This window comes from Enoplosus armatus, chromosome 6 (assembly GCF_043641665.1).
Source record: "Enoplosus armatus isolate fEnoArm2 chromosome 6, fEnoArm2.hap1, whole genome shotgun sequence".
Taxonomy (NCBI): Eukaryota; Metazoa; Chordata; class Actinopteri; order Centrarchiformes; family Enoplosidae; genus Enoplosus; species Enoplosus armatus.
Genome location: NC_092185.1, coordinates 27,373,788 through 27,394,046, shown reverse-complemented (window position 1 = coordinate 27,394,046; position 20,259 = coordinate 27,373,788). Strand labels below are relative to the sequence as shown.

General features: G+C 40.0%; 1 protein-coding gene across 1 annotated transcript in view; it reads left to right on the top strand.

Moving 5' to 3' along the window:
- The window catches only part of enc2 (ectodermal-neural cortex 2), a 47,330-nt gene extending 29,128 nt beyond the window's left edge, over positions 1-18,202 (top strand). The window contains exons 5-12 of the mRNA XM_070907200.1: positions 542-631; positions 975-1,138; positions 1,618-1,765; positions 4,131-4,327; positions 6,599-6,704; positions 6,994-7,137; positions 7,578-7,994; positions 15,737-18,202. Coding sequence (XP_070763301.1) covers positions 542-631; positions 975-1,138; positions 1,618-1,765; positions 4,131-4,327; positions 6,599-6,704; positions 6,994-7,137; positions 7,578-7,964 — 1,236 coding nt within the window. The 3' untranslated portion in view covers positions 7,965-7,994; positions 15,737-18,202. The remainder of the gene's footprint in view (positions 1-541; positions 632-974; positions 1,139-1,617; positions 1,766-4,130; positions 4,328-6,598; positions 6,705-6,993; positions 7,138-7,577; positions 7,995-15,736) is intronic.
- Positions 18,203-20,259: the final 2,057 nt, after the last annotated feature.

Here is a 20,259-nt window from a genome sequence, read left to right as displayed (position 1 = left end):
TTGCTTCAGCTTTTACCATTGCTGGATGATGAAATTGAAAACAAACTTGGCGTGTGTGTGGATATGAAAGCATGAGGGGGAAATACTTTGTTCACTATTTTGTAATATCCATCTTTCAGTGGTTTGACTGGATTGACTTGGCTGTGACTTTCCCTGTTAGTAAAATTGAGTGAAATAGTGTTTAATCAATTGGATCTGTAATATATGTGATATGTTTGTTGGATGCAGCAGCTCTAATCATCAACTGTTTTGCAGTATATTGACGTCTTCATCCTTTTAAACATTTGTAAACCATGTGGGAAAACAAAACAGTACAGGAGAGACAAGTCTTTGACTCGACTCTGCTCGGTACCAAGACGACTACATTAAAGTTTGCCAGTGGTCCTCCCTCAATCATTATCTCCCCTTCATCACTTAAGTAGAGTTAGCTGCTGAAATGTAGACATACAGTAGATGTTTCAAGAGAAGATCCATGTGTAGCAGATATTATAATTTACAGGTTTAATGTACAACGGTTGTAATTGAAGTGTTTGTCCTTTAGGTAAGAGAATCAGAGGATTTCTATGGTCTGTCTAAAGAGAAACTGCTGGAGCTGATTCTTAGTGATGAGCTGGAGATAGAAGATGAACAGGTGAGTGATCCTCTTTCTTTTGTAAATTTCTGTCCTCCCTTTTTCATTCCTTTTTTAATCTTCTTTAGTAAAACTGTTTATGCTAAGGCTTCCTGATTAGCCGTCCCACACATGCAAGGGATTCACCAATTTATTTGCCCCATTTCTTTCCCTAATAATCTCAAATTATTTGCCCATGGTTATTGAAAACCAGTAATCATTTAAAAACATTTTTGTGTTTACAGATGCATTTAGTTCTATCCATTAAAGCTGCAAAGGATGGGGTGATAGCAACAGTAACCAGACCAGCTAAATGCTTCTTTTTGCATATTTGATGTTTATGATTTATTTTGGCTTGTGGCAGGTTGTGTTTAACTCCGTGATGCGGTGGGTTCGATATGACTTGGAAGGTCGGCATCACCATTTACCAGAGCTGCTGAGGGGCATCAGGTTGGCTCTGCTGCCATCTGAATGTCTGCTGGAGGCTGTAGCCTGTGAAGAGCTAATAATGGCTGACAAGAGGAGCAGGTAGGCTGTGTCAGGGGCCTTCCATCGTCCACCTTCCAAATCCTTAAAAAGCTCTGGTGTTCGTCTGTATTCTGTTCTCTTTATTTCACATTGTTCTGTATAAGATTAGAAAAAAACACTGAATCACAGTCTGATTTTAGCATGTGATTGACTGCCTTCTTCAAAAGAGCAGCTGTCCAAGAAGTGGCATACAGTCAATGCACGTGCCAAAGAAAATGACACATCTGTCTGTGTCATTCCTCTTCTCTCCTCTCCTCCTCTTTCCTCAAGTATTTCAGTGTTGAGTTCAGAGGAGCTGTTCCATTTGGGCAACTGATCTGATGAGCCTGTAAAAGATGTTACTTGTTTTTAAAGGAGACTTGTTGACATTCAGACATGTTAGCAGCTGTGGCTAATAAAGAACTAGGCCAAGCTTTTAGTAAACACATTAAACAAATGTCTCTTCATCTCTGAGTCCATGTTTTAACTCTCCTCTGCAGGTCAATAGTAGAAGAGGCAATGCAGTGTAAGAAGAAAATCCTTCAGAATGATGGAGTAGTGACTAGTCCATGCGCTCGACCACGTAAGGCAGGACACACTCTGCTTATACTGGGAGGCCAGACCTTCATGTGTGACAAGATATACCAGGTGACAGACGGACACACAGTCCTTTTATACTTGGATGACCTATTTTCATGTGTTACAAGATACTAAGCTGTATGAAGTATAAGGTGTCCTGTTGGCTTGGCTTAAAGTACATATTCATCCACTTGCAGTGTTTTGTATTTAATCCTAGCTACCATTCCTGGTTACATGTTATTAAATGGGTGGCATTAGCTCAGGTAGTAGAGAATACTCCTCACTGTTATTATTGAGTTCAATTCCTGCTTGTGCCAGATTACACACAGCAGCTAAACTATTTAGACCCATTCACCACTATTGTATTTATAATGTCCTTTTGGCCTAGGGGTGTAAGATGGTATGCATCTTACACCACTCATACAATCACAATTGGTTGGTTCAACTCCAGGGGCGGCTGCAGCTCAGGGAATAGAGTAGGCTAGCCATTAATTAGCAGGTTGGTGGTTTTGTTTGACTCCTCTCAACATGATTCCTATCCACATGCACTTATACTACACTGTCAAAATACTCATGCACTGAAAATGTTACTTAAATAAAAGTATGTAAGTATAATGAAGAAAATGTAGGCCACTTAAAATATTAAAAGTAAAAGTACTCAATGCAAAAAAATGCCTTGACTTGACTATTATGTATTATATCGTTCGAGTATCCATTCGAAATCCTCACATTTGTAAAGCTGGAAAAAAATGAAATGTTTTTACATAAAAAAATGACAGTGACACCCTCCAGTAACACTGCCCCCCAGCAAACCTGTCGTTGCAAAAGAAATGCTATATCACTATATATCATATCTTATGCTGTTTTATGGCCGGTTGAATATTTTGGCCAGCCATTGGCAGGTAGACCAAAAAGTTGATATTGAACCCTGATTACAAAGCAAAAATATAAAATCCTAATCAGCTGAATTGGCTTTGAATTACAGTGTTTCGTATTGTCACAAATCTGTATAGTTTTTGTACCAAATCGTGCACTGTGTATCTAGATGAGATGAGAGTCCAATACTGTTACGCCAGCCCCATTGGCTGACAGTCGTGACAACTGCATCAAGAGGAGGGACATCCTTTCTCTACAAAAGGGATGATGCAGTGTCATCAGCTCATTCAAAATACTCACACCCCTTCCTTGCTTCATACAAGATGGTTGGTCTGGTGAGATGGCTCACTCATGTTATCAGAGAACTGAAGTGACCTCTGTCACCTAAAGTTCACTTTCAAACATTCACTATGTATCTCACTATGGGGTTATACTGGCTCCCGTATTGCCAGACAAGCATATCTCGAAGACCAGCAGTAAATCATTAGGCTGACAATTGTGACCTTCAGAGGAGCCCAAACTCAGCACGGTATGTACCAAAGGGAGCACAGTGCCTCTAAACAGGGCCCAGGATGTCGCCATCTCTCTCGTAAAGTGAGCACGTAGACCAGTTGGGGCCCGAAACCCCTTGCTGCTGTAGGCCCAAGAGATGGCCCCAACTATCCAATTAGAAAGCCGTTGTTTTGTGATGGGCTTATAAGTATGAGGTTTTGCCCATGACATGAACAGCTGATCTGTTGTCCTAAACCCCTGTTTTTTGTCCACATAGATACATAATGCAGGCGCTGGGCACAATATATGTAACTGATCCTGTTCCAAGGAGGAGAAAGGAGGGGGAAAATGGCTGCTTGGTCAAGGGAGACACACACCAAAGTAGGGTTCTTCAGAATAAAAGCTGTATAAATGCCGTAGCACCACACGTGCATCTCCTACAGTAAAGTGAAGACAGTCAGAGTGCACTGAGAATGCATGACTATCGCTGTCCCGCTTAGCAGATGCCAGTGCCATCAAAAGAGCAGTCTTAAGAGAGACCACTTTTAGATCTACCTGATTTAAAAGCTCAAAGAGTGAGTGAGACAGCGCATCCAAAACAGAACCCAAAACCCACGATGGGGCAAGCTGTTTGGACACCGGTCACAGACGGCAAGCACCCTTCTACCTTCTACCCCTTTTGCCTGTATGGAGGCAGTAATGGTAAAGTATATCACTTCTCCTTGAAACCTTGGATTGCTTTGGTGAAGGAATCAGGATACCGTACACAACATGGAAGAATTAGTGCCTGAAGATTGAGTGGATAGCTCAACCTGTGGACAGTTAAGCCAATAGTCCCGTTAGCAGTTGTATCGAGAGATTTAGCTTTCTGAGTGGAAAACAAGAAGAGGTTTTTGAATGAGCTGATGCATCATCCCTTTTGTAGGGAGAGCATGTCCCTGTCCCCCCAAGTGAATGTTTGAAAGAGAACAGCAGTTGACTAAACAATACTTGTGTGTATTTGTATTGGCTTTAAGTCACAGTTCATCAGCAAATTAAATAATTGCTATGGTTGATCCATTTTAAGGTTGACCATAAAGCCAAGGAGATCATACCTAAGGCAGACCTCCCCAGCCCCAGGAAGGAGTTCAGTGCTTGTGCCATCGGCTGTAAGGTTTACGTGACAGGAGGAAGGGGATCAGAGAACGGAGTGTCTAAAGACGTCTGGATCTATGACACTGTCCATGAAGAGTGGTCTAAAGGAGCTCCCATGCTAATAGCCAGGTGAGTTACAAATGTCACATTATAGTAAACAGAATAGTAACAACCTATTCTCATATATAGTGCTGGTGGGCTATATATATATATATATATATATATAGCCCACCAGCACTGGGTCCATCCAATACCACAAACACACACCCACTTCATGAGATGAAACAATAAGGCCTCCATGCCCTAATAATAAATAGCTAACACTAGGTAATTAGATATAATGTTATACGTTATACATCGTTCTTCACGACAAGCAGCCAGATATGTCAGTGTACAGAGGAGACTGACAGCTAATGTCTTTGGTTAATGTTAACGTTGGACCAGTGGATAAATGCTGTGGATTTTGTTACGTTACAAGCAGATCTTTTATGTTATTATAAGTGTAAAATATTTTCGGTTTATGGTGAAACTGTGGCAGGACAAATAAGACTGTGGCAGGCCGCCATGCAAGAGTTCTGCTGTTTTATTTTTAAGATAAAAGAATAAAAGAAGTAACAATAACTATTTCTTGAGTGTTTATTTCCCTTAAAATATGACACAAAAGTGTTTTTTTGCGTAGGTTAGGGTTGCAATAAATACAAATGTAATTACATTAACCCCCCCAACAGTAACTGTAACTTCACCAACCCAAGCACAATCACTGAAAATGCCATTACATTTAAGTAAATTCTCTTTGATAATACAATAGTGTGGTGATGCAAGTTACTTCTGGAAAAAAGGACAGTTATTGAATAATTGGAAGAATGAATGGGTTACCCTAACCCTTCTGCCTGTTTTCTGAACCCACTGTTAGGGTTTCCCGGTTAGTAACGAAAATGGACAACGATTAGTGTCAAACTGTATGCCAACATTGTTCAGCTGAAGTCGGGTCTGTCTGTGGAAACACTTTTAAACATGTCATTTACGACGGCATCACCTGGTTGTGTCGATTAGCAGAACGAGACAAAACCAGACTGGAAGGCTGCAGTTGTTCAGGTCAGAGTCTTGGATGGAGCATTACTGACATTTGCTTAGATGCAACCTCAGCTGTTGAGGAAGCATAAGTGCTTTCTCCTTTGTACTGGTTGGATTTGAAAAAATGTCATAAATTAACTGTATTAAGCTGGGCCACAAGTAACACTTCTTTTCATAAATAATTGATCTATTGCTTATTTTGTCTTATCTAATATTTTAGCCTGTAAAATGAAATAAAGGCAAATGCTACAACTTGGCATGCAAGCAAATCTTAGAATTTATACTTAACCCTTTCATGCTTGAATTATGACAGCCTCAGTCAGGATTTTTTTCCTAAGTGTTTTTATTTCTCTTTAGGCATGAAAAAAAAATGTAACTTCATTTTTTTCAAGCGTTCATTTCAAAGTTCTTCACATGTCCACTCAGGTGGACAGCATGCGTTTGAGTTTTCAACTGAAGAAATATGTATTTAAGACAACAATGAATAAAATGGAAATTTTAACAATTGTATTACTCCTTAGTTGTTACTTGATGTTACCAAATTTTATTACGTCTGAAAATCATTCCTTCCGTTCTTGTGAACTATATTCATTAAATTATTTTATATGACACAGCATGTTCATAGTGAGAGATTAACATGCAACCAAAGCAAGGCAGTCACTCATTTTTACTTAGAGCAGCACAATGTCAGCAGTCAATCTAAGATGGCAACTGAGTGCACTGAAATGGCAGCTAGTTGCACATAGGATTGAATTTCTTCCTGCTTAAACATTTTGCTATGTACCAAAGGTATGGACAAATAATGCAGTTGTCACATACTGACCACAGACAAGAAAGTTATTGTTCCTGTCTCTTGTTAACCAGAGCTTCATGATCCATTGTTGTTTGTTTACCAGGATATGAAGTGACTCCGACTCTTTAGCATATGCACAATATCCATAATTAAAACAAAATAAAACGTTTTTTGGAGATATAAACAAGATAATAAACAGGGATAACATAACACAAATGTCTACTTGATCACGCTTGTCACAGTTCATGGCTTGCCTGCCAAGTCGCTCTACTATAAAATGAGTATATGGTACAACTAAACGTAATGGCTGTAGTGCCACATGAATGACATCGCTTTGGCAGTGACCGCAGTTTGTCTTGTAGACATGGTCTATAAAAATAATGACCATTTAAGCATATTGACCTGCTGCAGTCAGAGTGGTATCTCAGCCATATAAGAGGTAGACTGCACTATACAATTTTTAGTGAAAGACCAATATTGGTGTTGTCTAAAGTACACACACAAACACATAATGTGGGTATTCTTTTCTCCAGGTTTGGCCATGGTTCAGCTGAGTTGGAAAATAGTCTCTACGTTGTTGGAGGTCATACAGCCATAGCCGGAGTTTTTCCTGCCTCTCCATCTGTCTCCCTAAAACAGGTCAGAAAAACATCGACCTCTTTATGAGAGTAGTTTTAGAATTTACAATTTTTTATCTATATTCAGAAATGTTAAAACCTAGTTATGTGTACATATGCACAAGTATTTACAGCTTAGGTGAAATCTCTGCTGCTGGTCTGACTTTGGTTCAACTTGGACACATGCATCTTTGCACTGTTTGATGGTTTAAGATTAGCACTGATTTAAAGCCTTAACCTCCTAAGACTTATGTCTTTTGTGAAATCAAACGTGAAATGTCTTTAAGTGTCACTGTGTAATATTTTCCCAGGTCGAGCGGTATGACCCTCTCAGTAATAAATGGACTATGATGGCTCCTCTAAGAGATGGGGTCAGTAATGCAGCCGTGGTCAGTGCCAAACTCAAACTCTTTGTTTTTGGAGGGACCACCATACACAGAGACAAGGCCTCCAAGGTTCGTGGATTTGTATATTTACCTTCCTTATAATTCCCTACAAAGCAGCTCTCCACAGTCCACAATTCAGTTTTTAACTAAGAAAACTACTATGACTGAGCTCATACTGTGTCATTTGATAGCCAGTATTTTAAAGGAATAACTAAATGTAGTGAGGTTTTATTTTTTATTTAAATGTTATAATGAAGCATTTTTTTGTCATTTTTATGTTCTTTGCTCCACTTGTTTATGGATTTGCATGAATAATATATTGTAAGACCTATATAGAACAAAATAAAAGGGTTCTATATTAGCACATTCCACTGCATGGTTGACTGACATCTCCCTGCCTTAATTCCTTTGAAGACCAATACTAAAATCAGTGTTAGGCTTGCACCTGAACACTGTCAGCGATAGTACAGCCTAACAACTGTCGAACTTCCTGTGTCTTCGATATCTAGGTCCAATGCTATGACCCTGTGGGTAACCGCTGGAATATTGCTGCTGAATGCCCCCAGCCTTGGCGTTACACAGCGGCTGCTGTCTTAGGGAGCCAGATCTTCATCATGGGTGGGGACACTGAATTCACAGCTGCCTCTGCTTATCGCTTTGACTGTGAAACCAATCAGTGGACTCGAGTGGGTGACATGACGTCCAAACGGATGAGCTGCCACGCCGTGGCCTCAGGAAATAAGCTGTATGTGGTTGGAGGTTATTTTGGGACGCAGCGGTGTAAAACGTTGGACTGCTACGACCCCACATCAGATAGTTGGAACTCCATCACCACTGTGCCTTATTCACTGATCCCCACCGCCTTTGTCAGCACATGGAAACACCTACCTGCCTAAGTGGGAGACACCAGGAGCCAGAATTTCCAGGTACATTGTGAAGGACTGATAAGAGATCAGTGGGTGTTTGCAAACATGGCCAGCACTCTGAAGGTGTGTTCAGACTGTACACAATGTGATTTTTTTGCCCTCCATTATTTGCACATTTGTTCTTGTTGCAGTCCATGTTTGTTAGCTTCAAAGAGCCAATGTACAGACTAAACATTAACTGTAGCAAGCTAACAACGCACACAGACATTCTATTTTAATCAATCCAGCTGTCTACACAGCTCATTCATGTAGAGTTATACACACTCACATTTTATGTACTGCACTTGTAGCACTTTAGACCTCCACTCAATACTGTGCCTCAATGTATCCTGTGTAGACGCAGATGGAGCATTGAAGCTCCTGCTGTGTAGATTTGCATCCACCTATGTCTTTGCATTGACTTGATATGCCAACATTGCTCAACTGAAGTCGCGCATGTCTGTGGAAACACAACATTTACGACGGCGTCACCTGAACATGACAATTAGCAGAACAAGACCAAACCAGACTGGAAGAAGAGTCCTTCTCCCCACAGCATTCAGGCAGTCTCTCACTGCAGATTCGGACTTTTCCCTTCTGTACCGAAAACATAACAATCCCTCCTACAGGACTGACATGCAATAGATGTACCAGACATACAGAAGTACCAGTACAATTAGACTATAGAGAAACAGAACTACTATGCTAGGTAAATAAAATACAAACAAGTGTAATGCTATGTAAGTGTAGTTGGTGGATGATTGTCAGAGTGAAGAATGTTTGGAGTGAAAGATGTTGATCAACTTCAAGGTGCCACAAAGAGCTGGTGGGACGTGGACCACAAAACCTCCTCTGTACCACTGAAACACGTAAAGAGTATAGACTACACATAGACACAAGAGGCAATACTCAAAGGATACACAGAGGGAGAGGAGACCAGAGATGCTACGAGAGGATGAAGCAGGTCAATCAGATCCACCACTCCGCCTAGTCTCTCTGGAACTTTCTCGGAGAAACCATAACGCTCCCAAGCGATAGATCTAAATGACAACGGAGCCCCTGCCCCTGCCAAAGCTTTCTGGGTAGAACTCCTCACACTTTGATGCTCCACATGTGCATAGACATAGACCTAATTAGACAGTATTATTTGGTTAAATAATAATAATAATAAAAACCCTATTGTTTGACACAAGTACACGAACTGTTGCAGATTACTGTTGCACTGTGGACTGGCAATATTTCGCCATGGCCTCCCATGCTGATTTACCTCACATATTTCTGATGTATTAAAGAGGTGTGTTGTTGTGGTCCACTTGGGCAGCTTGGTGGCACAGTGATTAGCATTGTCGCACGGGAGGTAGAGCAGGATAGAGCGGGTTGGGGGTTCAATCCGGCTCCCTCTGTTATGTTGAAGTGTCCTTGAGCAAGACACTGAACCCTAAGGTGCTCCCGATGGAGATCAGCACCTTGCAAATGTGTGAGTGTAAAGCGCTTTGGGAACCGTGAAGGTTGAAAAGCGCTATGTAAGTGAGACCATATACCATTTCAGTGTACACCTTTCAAAGTGATCTTCAAAATTCCAGCAACTCTACATTCTACTGTAAGTAAAATACTGTCATGGATGCCAGAGATCAGTCACAGTTTTTTAGACCTTTGCTTTCAAGGGAAACTTATCACCCACAGAGATTCTTGTTTTTGCTGACTTCCAGTGGTTCAACTTCTCACCTTGCTGCAGTGATGTACATGTGTACTCCAGGACCCTGTGACATCACTGTTAGGTGTGGTTACAGGTGCAATAGATCACATTTCTGATCATACCCAACCACTGCTTGGATGTAGTCAGAGGTGAAACAAGCTTGAAACTTTGGCCCAGAGAGGGCATCAAAACACTGCTTTTCAGCCTGCTGTTAAGTTAGTCTGTCATTTACATGCAAATTAAATGTGGAAATGGGGTTGCTAGTGCATGTACCTTAAGGTAGAACCATTTACAGACTGTAAATGAGGCCCTAACTCTTTGTTTTTAGTTAGTGAGTGTAACTTAATATAATATGACTTGATGACAAATCTCCTTTTTTCTCCGTCTCTCAGTCCATTTTTTTTTTTTTTACTTTTTGTTTCTTGCCATGGTTGATAAGGATTAACAATGTTACCCAAATTCACAATCAATATTTTATAAGCCATGATATGACAGTGAAATTCTAAAACTGTAATTAGCCCATATTATTGTTTGTATGTTCAGGAGCACACAATGACCAGTCTACTCTAAGGTAAAACAGTGAAGAAGCTTTTTTCCTGAGGTTAGGTTCTCCTTGTCCTCCCTAAGTGTAGAGAGAACCTGTGCAGTGCAACGGCAGCATATAAATATCCTACATCCATACCCAGTGATGCATCCACTTCTACATCGTCAGCCCCCTCCTTGCCATTTCACTCGCCCCTGCCCCTTCAAAAATTCATGTTATGAAACTGAATTCCCAGAGCAGCCTGCTCCTCTTAGATCCATCTCGTCTTACTTACAGCTCCTGTATTTCTGTCTTTCATTCATTCATTCATTCACTTCCTGTGTATACACTACTTTAAATAGTATGTCTTCAATATTATGTCTTCTCCTATCTCCAGTTTGTCCTAATTTCTCCTGACCTTATCTTGTTTTAGCTGTGACGTAATGCTTGATTGTGGATCATACTGGAATTTAGTACCACTTCCAGCTCTCAGAGCAGCAGTAACAGCGACCTCTCCCATGGGTCTCTACTGATCCTGGCTAATTGAGAATTGACTGCTCAGTGTAGGCAGTGTTTGCCTCACTTTTTTTTATGGGTATAATTTATTCATCATCAAAACAGGACATGAGGCAAAGACTTAATAACCCATTAAAATAGATTTTGCTCATATTATTAATAATTTATTTGTAACACGAGGAATGAAAGTGAGCTGCACAAATTCCATCAACCGAGGTACAGGTCTCTATAAAGCAGATTTCTGAAAATGTTCTGAAGTAGGTCTACAGGTGAAGTATATGTTTTTAGCTGCGCTGTCTGTCTGTCAGTTGGTCAGTCGGTGGGTCAGTGGGTCCACCGCTTTGGTCCAACTACTATTGGATGGATTGTCATGAACTTTGGCTCACATTCATGTTCCCCTCGGGATGAATTCTTATAACTTTGCTAAGCCTCTTGACTTTTAGCGTCATCATCAGCATTCAATAACATTTTAGTGTGTCCAATACTTTGGTTTATGACCAAATACCTGCAGGACTAATGATATATATATATTTTTTTACTTTCTGTTTACTACTAATTAGCAAATGTTAGCTTGCTAACATGTTAAATTAAGATGGTGAACATAGTAAACATTATATCTAACCATCAGCATATTAGCATTGTCATTGTGAGCACAGAGCTGCTGGCATGGCTGTAGACCATGGGTCTCAATCTGCCCGCGGGCCAATTGCGGCCCGCAGGACAATATTTTGTGGCCCCCACCTTGATATAAAAGTTCAATGTTAGTGCGGCCCGCGATTTTTGTTCGTCCAATGTGCGCTGAGAATGTGCGCACCTCACGGTAGATTGTGTTGTTATTTTTGCTACACAGCTTTCTGTAAAATTCAAAGATGCATTATTAAACCTTAATAAAGCATCATTCTTTTAATTTGAGCATCATCTCCCCGTTAATGATCACTTAGTTTAATTATTGTGAAGCACTTTGTAAAGTCTGTTTCAACGCGAGCTCTGTCAATACATCACTTATCGTTCTTCTGATGTTTAATAATAATGATGACGGACGCTTTACAGTGGTGACGGTTTGCAGAAACACGTGATGAATTTTGGGTAAAGTCGCCCCAAATATCCACAGCAGCTGTGCGTACTGATCAGCTGTTGGAGAACCTGTGCGTAATTCTCACTGAGGTCTAATGAGTATAGCAGACGTACAAACGGACGTTAAAAGACCTTTACATCCATGTTTGGCGCACTGTGTGACAGCAAATGAGGCTCGTGCATGTGATTCCACAGTGTGTGACATTAATGAAACAGAACCAGGCGTACCTGCTGCTGTGCCACACCACATATTTGATTAGACAACGCCGCTATGCTCCTGCTGCATCCATGGAGTTATTATAGAAAATAAAAGCCAGTAAATAACGCTTCCATGGGATAATGGCGTCCCACTGTCCCGGCTTCATGCTTTCACTTGTTTCTATGACGACGTTTACAACAACAACAGCACGGTAGAATTCGCCTTTTTTTGCGCTCACTAACCCGGTACTTTCTACCATCTACAAATGTCATGATGTTCATATCATCATGAAAGACATGAATATCGAGCGCAAAAAGAAAGGCGACTGCTACCGGGCTGTTCTGTTCGGCTCAGCTATGTGAGAGGAAGCGCTGCCAGGTTTCTGGCAGCAAGGAGTAGGCAAGAGATGCCATGTTAAGAAGGAACGTTCGTGTTCAGAAGAACCCATTGAAGTTAAATAACTGTTAGTAATGTAGTTTGAGAAGTTTGGATTTTTTTTTAGCAAAGCTTTTTTTGTGGAATACCTGATTCTCACCCAGACTCTGCCTCCAGCGGCCCCCAGGCAATTTGAGTTTGAGACCCCTGCTGTAGACTCTTGTTACAGTATGCATTTTGACAAATATTTCTAAGTCTGTCACAAGTTACTGTCAGTTGTGCAAAACTTTGTGTCGCCGCAATTCAGTGGAATACCTGACATTCTCTGTGAGGGGATGAAGGCTGGGAGCAAAATAAAGCCTACTGCAGTGAGGGAGAGGAGACGAAGTCGCACTGTAACAGTCCAGCGAGGAGCAGAGGGAAAAAAAGGCAGATCTCCATGCACCAATCACTTGATATCAACCGCTCTGACAAAACACTTAGTACAGAAGCTCTGATGTTCGCAAGTCCTTACATCACCTCATTTAGGCCTGTCCTCTCTACAGCTATGAAGAAATTGTGTTTTATTGGGTGAATTATTGAGACCAACAAAACCTGAGACCTGAGCCCTGGACAGCCGCGTTCCAGATTTTGCTTTAGATCATGCACTATAGATCATTAAAGTAGGGCCCCAAATGTTGACATGGACTACCTAGCATTAGAGATTCATTGTGGTGAGATATGATTGGAACATGGAACATGCGACTATAAAACAAGTTCCGTGCCCACCTAAAGGACTGCTAAGCTTCACAAATGTCAGTGGGATTTTAAACCTCACCCGGAGTCAGAGACCGGAGCTATGGTGCCTTTGACCATTTACATATCCTGTGGACTGTGCCAATGAAAAAACAACTGGTACAAGAGGAAACATAACATACACTGATACTTGTCCCATAGCATGAGTCCAGATTAAAATATTCCATGGTAAAAAAAGTAAAATGTTTTGGTCTGTGACTGCAACAGCTTTAGGGTTAAGAAGCCCTGTCAGTGTTCACAGAGGGTTAAGATCACTCGTGAATATGATTGCTTTAAAGTCTGCCTGTCATCTCAACTGCACCATACACACACTCACAAATAATCCTACTCAAATTTTCACTGCTTCTGCTCTCAAAGCTACTTTTCTAGTCAGGCATCACAATATTTAACAGTTTTAATGCAGAGCACTTTCTTATGTTAATGCATGACAGCAGCTTAGTCGGTGTCCTGAAACCCAACTGTAAGCTTAGCCAAGTGATATGCACTGAGGCATATGAGTGTGTGAGTGAAGTATCTTTCTCCCTATCTCAAATTGTAATATATCTAAATTTCATTTTTATATTCATTGGATCTGTGCATTAAACTGCACACAAACTATTTGAGTTGTAACTCTGACACTAAAGAAACATTTCTTTCAGAATAGAGTGTGGTCGCTGCTTACAAACATTCATCTAATTTTATTTTTGTGGTCATGTTTATTCCTATCTGAATACTCGGAGTGGGTGGTTTGTCAGCATTTGTGTGTCCATGATGTGTGCTAGTGTGCTCACCCATCCATGCATTTGTGAGTCATTAGGGATTAAGAGTTGTACCAGAGGGCTGGCTAAGAACATGTCAAGATTATATTACAGAGAGAGAATCCCATAAAGCTAAAGTGTCAGCCTTTGAAGAGGAAGAGGAGAGAGAAATCTTAGGAGGAGGCAGTTTAATAGTGAGTTAGTAGAAGAAACTGTATGAGAAAATGATTCATGCTCCCATGGTGTGTTTTCAGAGGAACCACCTGAAGATATAGATATTAAAATCATATTTGAAAGTTAGTTTTCCATCCCACATTTCCTCCTTCTGTCCTGTTAACAAGATCCTAAAACAAAATAGCCCAGCACACATTCCTCAAATCAAGTATTTTTATGAGGAAACACAATACAGAATACATTAACATCAGTTCTGTCACTTAAAAGTTCATAGTATAGTAGATCAGGGCAGCTTGCTATAGGTATGTGTACTGGATTCTATTGATACTACTATTCTTTACAAACCTGCTTATTGGTTAAAAGTTCACTGATGTACTCTGGCACCTGACCACATAAAGCCTTGTAAAATTAGTTTTAAAATTGATCTAAAAGAAATTGGTAACCATTGGCAAGGAGGCTAAAACTGGGGTGAAGTGAGAAGAACGTTTGGTCTTCCTTTGAAGTTTGACTGCAGAGATCTGTACAGGCTGAAGTTTAGCTACATCTCAGGCACTAAAGGCAGGTAAACAGGATTACAATAGTCCAGACATGAGGAAATAAAAGCATGAATAATTTTCCCTGTATTGCTTAAATAGTTGTTCCAACCACTTGCTTTGTTACCAAAGGTGACTGGGCCTTTTTGGTCTGTGCCCCTCAGCTTTGGAACTCCCTGCCTGAGTATTTCATGCTAGCCAACTACTTCATTTATTAAGAATTAAGAAGAACATGAAGTGATATAATACGACAAAACAAAAATGCGCAGAAGAGAGGTGGATATGGTGTTCATATGGATGTTAGTTTTGAGGTAAATGCAGCCAAACACACATTTAAACTTTTCTTTGTTTTACTAAGACATTTAATTTGCCTTTAGTAATGAATTACTTCATTGATGAGCATAAACCACAACATCCGTCCACTATTTGTTTGTTTTACAGTAATCAGATATTGTGTTCATTAATAAAAGGCTGATTGCTTCATGTTTGTTTCTAATAATAATAATAATTTTCATTTGCATGTTTCTTTTCATCACTACAGCCTTCATTGTAACTCGTGTAAATGAATGCTCTGAGGGAAGAGAGAAGGAATGCTACGATTTGTCTTCTGATATTCACTTTTTGGGACATACTGTTAGCACATCCACTATAAATGGGCAACCAGCATATTTTCAACCTGCTATAAAACAAAAAAATGTTGGTAAACAAACTCAGAACAAACTTGGAAATGTGTGTGCTGAAGAACAGATAGCTTGAAGATGCTCAGCTTCTGAAACACTTTCTGTGGAGACGTAGTCCAACCACAATATGAGGCAGCAGCATCCAGACAACATTCAGTTAACCTGGGGTGACCACATGGGCAACAAGGAAGAAACCATTAAGCTTCTGTGTCTTTTATTGAACCGACTTTTAATCTGTTACAGATACTAAGGGAACCATGCATGGATTTCTGTAACAAACAGATTGAATGCATCAGAAACACCTAACTGTTGCTGTGGTGACTGCTGTGTTGATCTATCAGACTGACTTAACCTGCTTAGGATAAATATATACACAGACATGACCAGTGACAGACAACCAGTGTAGACTGATGATAGTCCTAATCTTTCTCGTCTCCCTCCTGTCTTTCTGTATCTTTCAGGTGTTGATGTCCATTGAGAAAAGACTGCCGGCTGGAGGAGAATCTCTGAGACTCCACTTTGCAATCAGCAGCTGGCTGCGGCTGGAGCTCCACACAGGACCAATCCTTACAAAAACAAGCTGATCCTCACAGACTCTGAATCAGTCCTGAGCAGCGTGGTTAACAAGCCAACAGCAAAGCACCCAGGTGTTATTACACAAAGAGATCTGATGATCATCTGATGCTTCCTAATGGATGTGATGCTACTCAGACAGACGCTTTGACCATCCTTAACTGATGGAGCACTCACACAAACCTATGAGTGTTTTTTGTTTGTGTGTCTATCTTCTGAGGCCATGTTTCTTTAATGTCTTATTAGTCATGGAATTCACTACTAAACCATTCTGGTATAAAGACAGAAATGAAAACAGGATCAAAGTTTCCTGTGAACCTAAATCAAGTTCTTATTTCAGGTTGCACTTCGCACACTGACTATATTTACTAGTATTACAACCACATCTGCACCAATACAATGTTAATGAAGGGATTGAGTTTGAGAGTTTTGGGTTAGGGTTAATTAAAACTGCCGTCTATTTATCATCTACATTAAGAAAAGACAGACACATTTTCTATGGGTTTATATTTATTGGTGGATAAGTACATCAAGTATACACCAAGAAAATATTTAGCTCACCAGCATTTGATTGGAAACATTATTTTTTTAATGTGGGACTTCCTCTATTCTCAGTGGAATACTAAATTGTATTTGTAGTTTCAAGTTTTATTTGACTGGTGTTTGTCATATTAGAGGCTCTGCAGATGCATCAGAAATATTGTAGTAATGACAACGGACTCCATGAGGTCCTTAAGAAAATATACAGTTCACACAATAACAGCTGCATATGGAGCTAAACATGGATACAAATGTGTGTTCATTAGGTTATTTTGACCATAGAAGTGACCTATTACTAAATACTCATTACACTGCTCAGCTTCAACTGGGGAATTCACTTCTGTGTTACCTTCTAAGAGTCAAACCAGTCCTCAAACCTGTCATTGCTGTGTTGTTCACAGTGATTGGATTTCACCCAGACTGTCTGTACAGGGAGTTCTATATAGTAGACTATATTGTGTGACATAAATGAGTCCACTAGGGTGTAATCATTCTCATTTAACCATCAGACAACACTACACCACAGGAAACACACTATATAGTAGGCTACATAGTGACTAGTGAACATATCTGACCAGCAGTGATGTTAACTAACAATGTTAACTGTTCAGTGATCCAGAGAGACTGTGAACAAGCTCACATTTTAAAAACACAGACTCAACACGAGGAAAATATCCAAAATAATCATGTGTCTTCAATACTGTCATGAAAGTCATGGATGCAGGGGTTGAAGGATGCAGTATATAGAGGAACTAAAAACTAATAGTATTGGAGGCGTAAATAAAGAACAAACATGTAGGCTGGATCCAATATGCGGCCAAATAGCTCTAAGTCTCATGGTGAGATGCAGTTACAGATCTCTGCTGGTGCCTGGTGGAGCCTCTGTAAACCACGTGCCCAAAAACCTTTGAAATGACTTACTTCTCACTTTTGCCTTTTCTGAGTGCCAAGTGTTGAGAGACCTTTGCTGAGCTTTAAATGACGTTTTCCAATAATTTACTCAATGTAAAAGCATTAGGAAACACATTTGGGAGCATGCTCTGTGGATTTAATTAAAAAGCACATATGACAGTTTACCATCTCAAGTTGCACATGCACACCTTTGTATTTCCAGTAGCATGTTTTAGTGTTGAAGGAACATGTGGAACAGAAATTGTAACATTAGAGCTGTGGCTACTTGGCTGTTGGTATCACATCAGTCATGGGAAAATATTTTATTTCATGCTGTTTGTGTTTTTTATCGGACTAATAGGAGAAGCACAGAACAGCCGTGTGTGCAGTGTGTCCTGCAGGAACCATCACTGCCAAAGTGCCATTTGAATAAGAAGCTGAACCCCAAAACCTCCAAATTGAGAACTGGAGAAGAAGAAACTGAATTCCTTTTTTCTCGAACACCTGCATTTTTGATATTTATCAATGAAAATATGAAAAAAATGGCTCAAAATGGATGAACAAGGTTTTCTGCAGGACACAGATGCATCATGACTGATGCATTGTATTGTCTCTGTGGTACTGCACAGTATTTGCTGGTGTTATAAGTCTTTTGCACTTGTCCCCTGTCCAACTGTTAAAAGAGCTGCCGTGAGGAGACAGTTGAGTGTGGAAATCTCTGAGATTCATTTGTTTCGAGTTGAATCGGTTTCTGGAGTTGGATTTCAGCTACTGCACAGAAGTGACGAGATGTTCCAAAATACTCTTCAGTGTTCCCTTAGAATTTTAAGAAGACATGAGAAGGAATGTGTTTTGGAAGACCTGAGGATTTTTGAAATGATTTGGAAAAACTAAAGGAAGTTCGATACTGTATGTTTTTACTGGTGAGAATAAACATTGACTCACTTTTTAAACACTGTGTAGCTCTTGAATGTGAAGAGGAGGATGAAAGCATGTCCTATTTTAGGTTGAGGAACATTTATTTATTCATATTTTTGTGCTTCAAATACCTGAGTGTTAGTAAAGAATATTGCAGCAAATTAAAATATGCAGTATAAAATTGCCACAAGAGGCAAAAAACATTAGCAATGCAACAGCCTCTTATTGTTCTCAGGATTTTGCTCACAATTTCCATCAGTGGCTTCCTGTTCCAGTCCAGTGTGATATGAACCAAAGCTAATGTAAAAACATACTTTGAATATGCCTGTGAGATCTTTTTAACTGTTTACAGCAATCATCTTGTCAAGGAAAGGAATCTGAATCTTACTTATTTACACATCCAGCAGTTACAGAGCAATATGATATGATATGGAGTGGTGTTTGTGTCAATCGCATTGAGCCTGCAGCACTGTCAACAAGATCGTCCATTTGGGAGGGGCAAAGGTTAGCATAGGAGTTTTAACTAACAATCACTTTCTACTAGCCAAGACCGATGCAAGGCTGGGGTGGACAACTCACTAACTGTAACCTGGGGTAAGGTAACGTTAAGTTTAGTCAGCTAGCTGTAACGTAGCTATGCAGCATGTATCTGGCATTGGTTGCTTCTTAACATTAGAAGAAGTAACTTGCAAATAAGCTAGTTTGCATCACAGAGCCAATGTTCCAAATAAAATATAGTAACATTACTTAACGTTATTCTAAATGTGATTGTGAATCACAGTAAATCAGTCTGTCTGGTGTATGTCACTTCACTGTTTTGGCTTGCTCGCACCTTCAGTATGCTGGCACGAGTAACAGGATGCTGACTGGCCATCGGTGTCATTAAAAACAACAACTTCTTGAAAATTCCATGCAGAACCTTTAAAGGACAAACCTTTTCCATTTTGGACATGGCCCACGGCCTTTCCTCCAGCACCCCCATCAGAATAAAATGTAAATGATAAGCTCTATAAGTACTGCCAGAATAGCTAAATCTTTAGAATATGGTTTGGTCTGTCCAACACTTTAATTTGGTGTAGTGCCAGAGGACACCAGCAGCCTTTACACTTTGTCATGACTCTTCTCTCTCCTCTCACACCAGAGCTCTGATCTTGTGTTTTCATATTCTTCGTCTTGTGTTCTCCCACTCTCCATCAAAAGAATCACAACATACATGGGACAAACAGATTTTCAAAACAGGGAGAAGGCAGATAAATAAAGCTTTATTATTTATTAAGAAAACAATCATCAAACTAAACAAAATCCACAGTCATCAATACTTTGGAAGTTCAAATTTGTACATAAAACATATTTACAAAATTAGTATGCCTTGTCCTTTTTTTTCTTTGTACATAAAATAAACTTTGTACCTTGTGTTATTAGTACAAATACATTTCAAAAAGCTCACAGTGCAAAAACTGTAAGGTCTAATGTGAGTTTGTAAAATGAATGTTTTCAGTAAAATTCTAGTGCACAGGGAATGGGAACAATGTGGAGGAGAAGAGAGCCAGGCCGACCAGCATAACACACTCAAGATTTCAGGTTTCACTTCCTCTTGAAACCACTAGACTCTATGCTCAAATGTTGTTTCTGTGATTTAGCTTATTTTGTTTTCAGGGATCCAAAAGCTGCAGACTGTGTATTGAACTGTAGAAGTTTGCAAGGGAAAAAAATGAACGGCCAAGCATATACACTAACTGGACTCATTTCCACTGATTAAAACTACAGTGAAATTAAACTGGATTTTACTCAAGGACAATGAAACCCACTGAAGGATGTCACTTTAGGGGGTTGTCTGGATCAGAGAGGGGGTGGATGGTAAGTGTAAATTGATATTTAAACTTATCTTCCCCTTCACAGCAGGACGCTGGCTGCTACCATGTGGCAGTGCTGCTGTGATTTACCCTAAGAAAACATCACAAGATTGAATCCTTCGTGCCCTTAGCGTGAATGAGACTTAGCTGTAAAGCGCTTTGGGAACCGTGAAGGTTGAAAAGCACAATATAAGTGAGATAATTTACCA